Here is a 9,680-nt window from a genome sequence, read left to right as displayed (position 1 = left end):
TTTCCTGTTTGTCCTGTCCTCCACTGATAAGCGCACTCTTTTTCTTTCTTTGTACCTGTAATTTTCCAGGACAATTCAAAGAAATATTGAGGCAACGTCTCTAGAAAAAAAAAGATTCTGTAGATGCAATGACGGTTTCATTGTGTGATCAACGTCCACACAACGGCATAAAGAAAAGTTGAATTAAATTCATTAAAATTTCCCTTCATCTCAGCCACAAAGAGTTTTGCTCTTTTGAATTTTGCATTGAACCTACAAAGCTAATCTAGCTAACATATGGCTATTCTTATAGCTGCCAGTTTAGCCGAAATCTTCACATACTCCCTGGAAAACACATTTCTGTTGACATAATGACATTTAAATAGTTTCATCAAATATTTGAATCAAATTGGATACTTCTATTATGCCTTCAAACTTTAATTCTACTTGAATTTGTTGAGCAGGAAGTGATTCTGGTTTCATGATGGCTGCTTCTTCTGTTTTTAAGCTATGTGGCATTTTTTCTGTCCTTTTTTTTAGATAACAGTGTGTTATGCACTGTCAGAAACCATATAAACAAGTCTGTTTTTGATCCTAAAGCATATGAAGTGTCTAAAGTCATCATGTGATGATTTCGATATTACACAATGCCAAACTGGCAGCTACAAGCTTCTTGTTACTTAGCTACATCAGCCTCATAACTCCAGTGCAAAGTTTCAAACACCAGTTTATTTGCCCCGAGCTATTGTTTCTGTAGGCCTCAAATGTCCTTAAATGCCACCTTTCCATTGCACTCACACATTTTCCCCAAACGTCCATCATCTGCATCTGCATGCTTAGCTGTTACTACCAGCCAGAGCCTTCCAAATTCACATTCCTCGTTTGGAATAACTGATTAGCTTATCAACGCACCACACAAAGTAAACAGACCAACAGCGTGGAGATAATGACTGTCCCACACCCTGGAAAGGGGAAATTGATTTGCATTCTGAGTCAGTCTGTAGAATCGTCTAGTCATTTTGCCTTCTGTTGAAGTGTTGGAGCTGCTGCATGCCGTAATGTTTGTCAGGGTACAATATGGCCCCTGATGCTTCCAGGTCCAGGATTTTATCAGGTGTAATATGGATGATATGGGTAGTCCATAGCAATATAGCGATTATAGCAATAATTGGCGTCTTAAAATCTAAGACCATAATTTGTATTAGCTAACTGGCTGGTACATAGATAATTTCTGCATCATTCACGAACATCTGCTAGGAAAATGGACCTAGCTTGAGCTGCTACATAACGTACATGATAAAACTAGCCACCTTTATGCTATTTCACCCTAACTCCCTAGAAAGAGGACAAAAACAGATGTTAAAGTCTACAGTTAACTATAACCGTAGTTCTTTTTTAATTTAAAATATATTTCAGCCAAATGTACCATCCAAAGCAAATGAGGAGCTAGTCCTGCTGTCCCTCTCTAAATCTATGCTATCCTAGAGTCATAGTCACAACAAGGAAATGGAGACGATAGCCTTGTTTTCACACATTCAGAACTTCAAGAAACAAATATGATAGTGAATTGAGCAAGCATATTAGCCTCATATGGAATATTTCATACGGAAGTCTTTATTTGTTGTAGTTTTAAACGAATGGTCCACCTCAGAGGCTAACTAACTAGCTTAGCACAGTACAGTGCATGTTTACTTAGAGAGCTTTAGCCCCTGACCTGCAACTGACACATTTATCAACACTGAATTACGCAACCTGACTAGAGCAAACTTTGATTACCTACACAGATAAAAAACAGTCCCTTACACAAAAGAGGGGACTTTGTCTGTCTCTAGATCTAATACTAATTCATGAACACCAGCTTATAAACCGATTTGGCCAGAGAGTAATCACCTAAGCTAGCACACCTCACTTCCAGCCTCAGTTCAAGGTCTTCATGAGCAGGGGGATTAGATAAATACCACAGCAAAGTAAACATCAAGCTGTCCAACAGTATTACTGTTCAGAACTAAGAGTGAATAAGTCGCTCCAAAAATTCGGTCAAAGATACACAACAGAACTACAACCAACTGATTCTGAAACTGTTTACAACATCTGACTTAAAGCCATACATTTTACAATACTTTCTCCCCCAGGTTCTGTTGTGATAAAGCAAAAAACAGACAAGCAGCCATTCCTGTAAAACTAGTAACACGTGCAGTCTTCTCAATGTGTGTGACGAAAGTGATACAGCAGTGAATGAACTGATACTGAAAGCTGACAAGGTAATGCTAATTTCAGCAACCTCTGTTCCTGGGCTTCGACAGGAAGTGAAAATCTATTAGGGCAAAAAAGCAAAACACCAAAAATATGACTCTTCCTAGTTGAATTCACTCTCATTATACACATACTTAGTGTATTACGTTCATTATACACATACTTAATGGTCTTGTTCACTTTGTTCAATGTATGTTAGTTGTAAATACAGTTAAAAATCAATTTCCAATGACTGCACTATAGAGTATATAATAACTAAGAGGAAAAAAAGAGAGGTTAGTGAGGGAATAACTGTTCATAACTGCCATAACGTAAGTGCTATCAGGAACTAACTTGTCTCATGTACGTTCCACAAAATCAAATGAAGCTACAAACATATAAACTATAAGAATTATGATGTGTTGTTAATTAATAAATTAGCCTGTAATCTGTAATCTAAACTTGTAATCAGTGACAAACTGATGTGGTATAAAAGGAGTGGTGGTAACAGTGACGCTGCTAGCACCTTTGCGTAACCTCCCAATTATTTTCCTAAAATAGTACACCCTGCTGTGTTTTTTTTCCTTACTCACAATATGTACACCTTTTTATAACATAACGCAACATTGAACCTAACTCACTGTGACAAGTAGCAATATATATGTGACAAGTATCAAAATATATTTTTGCACTGAATGTCTTTTTCCTTCATGTAACATTTTAAAGAACTTATTTTTGTATTACTGAATCCATAGATCTTGTGGAAGTGTGTTAAAGATGTTATTACTGTTTTGCTGGCATTCTGTTGATAAGAAAAGACAAAGTCATAACGTCATTTATAGCAAAATTCCACCGGATACTAGATTAGAGACACTAGAGCACAGTCAACAAGAGAGGTCATGATCATTCTGCTCCTCAGACTCGTTCTAGGGTTATGGACTATTTTTGGGTCATGAGCATGATCTCACTCCAATGATGAATCATTCTCAGAATCTACTGGTTATTTTGAATCACTACTGGACACCTGCGTATGCCAGTCTGTGTTTACCCACCCTGCCGGAGGAACGCCAGAACCAAGCTGCCCAAACACGAAGGTGCACAGCAAGAAGAGAAAAAGCCTGAGTCATATTGGATATCCTTTTAAAAATAGGCCTGAGGTCTTTCAATGCCAGCTGCAATTAGAAGCTAACCCCTGATACTGTCAGGACTCATTGCAGTGTCCAGATGTATCGTTCCTCACTCGTGTTACACACCTTTTCTCTTAGTTTCAATGTAGGCTCTGAATGATTCAGAGTACTTACTGAATAATAAGCTTTAAAATGAATAACTGGGTAATAATTTAGGAGGGTTAAATCACCTGACTTTAACACTAACTACACTAACATATCAGCGAGTGACATTTAAACCGGAAGATGAAGGCGAGTTTCAACACACAGGATGTGTGCAATCACACCCACCAGTCGAGGCATTGAGATTAGCATGTCTCAAACAGTCATAGCTCTGAGGAAACTCGGTATGTCATGACACAGAATCTTCTAACCAGCCGGTATGATATTGACTATGACATGAATCCTGTACAACCTGGATGTATTGCACTGTACAGGCTACAGAACTTCATGACCCAGACATGTGAATCAGGTTTTCCATCATATGGCCAAGCCAGGTTTTGCATGACGCTACTGCTGAGATGGTATATTTGGTTGCCACGCCTAGGCTCCAACCAGGCCACGTGTGCTAATACCTGACAACTAGTACAAGCAAAAACATGTATTCACCTTCCAAAAAGATATTACTGAACAACACAAAGTGACTGAGTTAGCAGAGAAGGTAACTAGGTTTATATGATCCCTTCCCAACCCTAGACACAGAGAGATGATCAAAACTTTTGCTCTTTCCCAAGTACCAATACACTTGAACCTGGTAAACCGCTGAATAGGGTTTGTGAATGTCATGTCTTGTCTGAATGTCTTGTTGATTCACACCATATTGTTTGGATAAGAATGGTCATAAGGCATTAAAGCAAGCTTAACAAGTGAGTTAGTGCTACTAATGATTGGTTCCTTTTGAAATTAGACCTCATAATGATAATCATGGTGAAACAGACAAATCAGATTTCCTGTAATTATTTCCTGGAAAGAAAGTGTATGATGTAAGGCATGTGTGGTAAAAGCTCAGATAGTTTAGGATTGGGAAACTATGCACTACAGTACATGTATACAAACTCAGCTGGTAAATGATTTTATTCTTATATTGGCCCTAAGCTAGAGATGCACTGATCCTGGCTTTTTTTTTTTTTCTTTTGTGATACAATACTGATGTGAAAGCTCTGAGTATCAGCTCATAACTTGTTACTGATCCAATACTGATATCCTCACAGTTACCCAGCTGAGTCTGTGTGAGTTATTTCCCCAGTTAAACATACACTCACAGCAAATGAATCAAGTCTGATCAACATACTGATCCAGTGTTTCATGCCAGTATCGACCCTGATACTAATATTCAGTGTTGGATCAGTGCTCCCTTATTCTGAACTCTGAAATAGTATTAGGAATGCAATCTGTCTGCTGTTTTTAAAATAAAAACATAGTTTATAGTTTATTGATGATTTTGTAATTTTTTTTTTCAATTTTATGTTAAAGTCTTTGGGATTTTAGAACCAAAATGAAAAGAACAATACAAAAACATGTATTATTAAAGGTCACTTTACACGAAAGACATAATATTTAACAAATCCACATGCACATATTCTTTTGTCGGTCACACCGTCACGGTTTCATGTTAAGTGTAGTGCCATGGTTTTGGAGGAACTATACCTCCTTCCTAACAATACGTCTCTCTGTGATGTTACATTACATCTCCCTGGCTTGACTTCACTATTATTCCTTATTATTATTCTTATCATAGGCATTGCTGCCTCAGAGCTCCAATGCCTAGTTCAATCCTGAGCCTAGGTTACTGTCTGTGTGGCGTGGATGTCTGCATTTTTTTTTTAAATTTCCAGGTTCTCTGGTTTCCTCCCATCTCCCAAAAACCTGAAAACATGGCAGTAGGTGGCCTGGCTGTATCCCTCTCTACTACATTGCCCCTAGGTGTGAATGAGTGTGTGAGTGAGGATGTGTATGGACTGGCATGCCATTCCGGGTGTATATTCCTGTCTGGTGGATAAAGTAATTAATTGAAGATGGATGAATGAATGAATGAATGAATGAATGAATGCACTGGCTGTCACTGGGTTACTTATCCTGAAGAACAGTGATTCTGGGAGAGGATTATATTTCATTTCTATTCCTGTCCATGATGAGAGGAATGACAATAAAGCTGACTTGACTATTATTATTATTATTATTATTATTATTATTAGCACAGGTGCATGAGTAGGAAGCAGAGCCAATATGCACACGCACACGCATATGTACACGCACATGCACATGCATATGCGCGTGCGGTGTACATGTAAAGATGCCTCTCTCACCCAGCGTTTTGACGGCGATCTGGCGCGTGAGCGGCGGGGGAAGATTGATGCACACCAGATCCACATCCTGGTGCAGGAGCACGTCGTCGATGCGGCTGGTGTAGAAGGGCACGTCCATCTCCTTGGCCAGCTCCTCGGCCTCCTCCTGCGTGCGGCCCCACAGCGCCTCCACGGAGAAGCCCTCACTCTTCAGCAGCGGGATGATCACCCGCGCTGTCAGGCTGGTGCCGAACACACCGACCCCGGGGAGCATGGCGATCACAGCTCACTGCTTAGACCCCCAGCTGGTATAGCATGGCAGCACTACAGCACACGATCTCTCTCTCTCTCTCTCTCTCTCTCTCTTTCTATCTCTCTAGCATCAGGTCGGCCATCCACCTGCACCGCGCGCGCCGCTTCCGCCGCTGCCTCGCATTTTCACCTCCCTGTCCCCTATACACTCTGAAATCTTATCCCCAAAGCATTCTCGCAGTTAATTCAGCATCCTGTAATCCACAAGATCGGGCATGCGGGACACGAGCGCAAAATGGTGCACTGAAGAGACGGGCGCGCGCTGCGTCCGTCTTCTGAGACGCGCGTGCAAAACAGAAAGCTAAACCTATCCCCCGCGATGATGTCGCTCCAAACTGCGCCAGTTTCTACAGCCTTAACCGGAACGCCGCTGTGCCTCTGTCAGTACTGCGGCCAGTGTGTCAGTGAGACTCACTCCTCACTCCTCCTCACTCCTCCTCCGCCTCCCTGTTAACCCCTTCACTCCTACAGCAGCTCAACACACTCCTGTGCGTTTCCATGGCACAGGCGCGGCCACGGCGGAGGGCGTGGCTTACAACCATGACGTGTTGGGGGCTCGAGCCGTCGACTGAAACCTGCCCCTTTCAGGAATAAATATTTAATCGACAATAAATTTAAGAATATATATATATTGTAGGAATTCACTTGAAAATTTATTTATTTATTTATTTATTTATTTTAGAAATTTAATACAATATATATATTTATTTAAAAAAAAGTATACAATTTATATATATATATATATATATATATATATATATATATATATATTTTATAAATAGATATAATATATTATATATAACTATTTTTAAAATTTTTAAAATTTATATGAATATATATAGAATTTATATGAATATTTATATTTATAGATTTTATTTGAAATCTGCAAATCCTGTGGATTACTCAGAGAAACTAAGCTAAACTAAGCTTTTTTTTTTTTTATCACAATATATTTTTCACATGTGTACAAGATACATCAGGGGTTCCTCATCTAGGGGTCATGACCCCCAGTTTTTATTCATTTATTTTACAAATTAATATTAGAAACATCAAAGATGGATTTTGAGCCCTATTATTTTGAAATGGTAATGACATATTCAAACAAGCTACACTTAAATTAATAGTGTACGTTTTATTTTAGTCTTTTCACTATGTTGACATGGTGCACTAAGTATTGGAATTTGAAATAAAAATTTCCAGCATTTTGTCTCAAATTGCGTGCTGTTCTGTGCTGCTACTGAGTTCTCACTAATGACTGTATATATGGATCCCATACAGTCATTGGCTCTAAAACAAACTGGTTTTCCTATTACAGTTAGTGTTTGAAATTTAAAAACCTCTCTCAAGTTCTCATGCAGACCATCTAAAGGTCTGTTTTGCTTCTGGATTTTCTAGATCAGTAAATATCTTTGAATGTAAGTTCAATGTTTTCGATCTGAGACGTAGCTCATGACAATAATCACGATGACAGCAGACAGTTTTAAAGAGAAACAGAGCTCGTCAGTGTGTTTAACATCACTGTGCATGAAATCACCAAACCTGATTTCAATGCCGGGAACAATGCCGTTCGCGTTGTTGCTGCCCTTGCACACGCACGCAAAGTCATGCACCAAGTATAAACCAGGCTCTCTTGTGTGGAAAGTCATTCACGCACTAAATAAAGTGTACAGTCAATAAGCACTACTATTAGCACTGGATTAAATCATCATGCAGATGATTTTGAGCCATTAGGGGTCAGTCTGGGCTGTATGAGTGATTATCATGTGAATTATGCAGTGTATTCTGTCTTGAAAATTTATTGCACAGAAATGGCTACCAGAGCACTGGAATCATTTGGGGAAATAAATAATAATGAGGTTGGAAGCCATACTGTTAATTTTAGACAAATTTGCACTGATTATTGTGATAATTACAACTAGGACTATTCATTCAGCAATATACTGGTATTATACTACACTCCTATGCTTGTCAAATTGTCATTTATATATCTGTCATGTCGATGCCAGAATCAGCATATAACTACACTTCCCAGAAATCAGTGCGGCCTACCAACATGGCCGCCAAAGACTACAACACCGAAACTCTCTCATGTTAACACTCACCAGATTAGTGATTACATACACCTGGACTCAATTTCCTTCACACAGTATTTAAGGACTTTCAGTTCACATATGCATTGCAAAGTATACACTCTGTGTCATTTAGTATCAGTCAGTACCAAGCCTTTTGATTACTGTTTGTCTCTCTGTTTTTTTTTTTGATCTAGTCCTGGTTTTCTCTTTTTGTTTTTCTGCCTAGTCCAGTTCATGTTGCGCATCGCCTGACCCTTGCCTCTTACTTGACATCGTCTTGGATTACGTCTCTGTCTTGTTTGATACATTAAATAAAACCACTGAGTACCTGCACTTGTGTCCTCAACTGATTCCTGACAGTATCATCACCTTTGTCTTTCTTTTACCCAGAAATTCAACTTAAGCGTCTGGATAAGCCAACAGTAAACACTGACAATCCCTGTGTAAATATTGATTTTTCTACTGAACGTAAGTTGCAGACTCTATATAGGGCCCTAAATGTGTAAAAAGTGACTGCACTTGCTACATTATACTTCATAGGCAATGCAGGTGTTATAAGGTCTTATTAACATATGCACACATCTTTAGAGTTGATCCAAATCGAGATAGTAGATTCATTTATGAAATGAATATTAATAATGAAAACAAGTGCTTTAATAAAGTTCTGTGAACTTCCAGACATCTACTCCTCTGATGTGTGTTATACCTAAAAGAAAGGGAAGAAAAATTAACTTGCTAGTCATGCAGTTAATCATGTACGTAGATATAACGTACATGATTGTTTAATGTAATAGTTAACCAAAAGATACACAAAACTTCAGTTACGCCAAATTTAGTTGTTTAGTCATTTAGTCATGTTTGACATCTGACGTTTTTCTTCTTTAGTTTTGTACTTGCTTAGAAACAGCATTATTAAGCTAAAATACCAGGCATAGTTCATATACATACATACGTATATAGATTTAAGTTCAAACTATATTATCATCCACCCCAGGATCCTTCACACTGAAGGAGGGGGTCCTGGGGATCAAAATGATACCAAAATAATACCAAAAAAAAAAATTCTACTTGACTAAGATGGCTGCTTCCATGATTTTAGAGTATTTACTACAAGTTACAGTAAGTATAACTAAATAAAAACTGTTTGGTTTGAAGGCAGATATTTATGGAAAAGATATTGGGTGAGATAAAGTTCCATTATTTGTTAACTAAATCAACTTTCTAGCTCCCTTTAGCTCCTTGTCTTTGGCCAATCTATTCCTATCATGAACAACAGGAAAAAATAATAATGAAAAAAAAGTATGTATTCTAAAATAAGGAATACATTATGATTTACAATGATTACCTTTCCCCTGTGTGAGTTGGCACAGGAAGTTTACAAGGGCAAAAAAGGATGAGGTTCATATAAACACAACAATAACTGTACAAGGTGTACAACAGGGAAACAGCTGTTTTTAGAATCACTGAATACAATAAAGCATTGAGTCGTAGCTAAAACGGGTAGGGTTTTTTTTTTTTTTTTTTTGAGCAGATCATATAGCTTCATTGTTTGTTGCCATGAGTGTACAGTGTTCAGTGTAGTGTGTATTGAGACAGCCTTGAGATACATGTCAGGGAGAGTGCTTTATTTACAA

At 38.4% G+C, this 9,680-nt stretch overlaps 1 protein-coding gene across 1 annotated transcript in view; it reads right to left on the bottom strand.

Moving 5' to 3' along the window:
* gfod1 (glucose-fructose oxidoreductase domain containing 1) overlaps positions 1 to 6,465 on the bottom strand; it is a 37,907-nt gene extending 31,442 nt beyond the window's left edge. Inside the window, exon 1 of the mRNA XM_026913757.3 lies at positions 5,684 to 6,465. Coding sequence (XP_026769558.1) covers positions 5,684 to 5,936 — 253 coding nt within the window. The 5' untranslated portion in view covers positions 5,937 to 6,465. The remainder of the gene's footprint in view (positions 1 to 5,683) is intronic.
* Positions 6,466 to 9,680: the final 3,215 nt, after the last annotated feature.

Source organism: Pangasianodon hypophthalmus, chromosome 1 (genome assembly GCF_027358585.1).
Source record: "Pangasianodon hypophthalmus isolate fPanHyp1 chromosome 1, fPanHyp1.pri, whole genome shotgun sequence".
NCBI classification, from domain to species: Eukaryota; Metazoa; Chordata; class Actinopteri; order Siluriformes; family Pangasiidae; genus Pangasianodon; species Pangasianodon hypophthalmus.
This window is presented reverse-complemented; position numbering and strand designations above follow the sequence as displayed.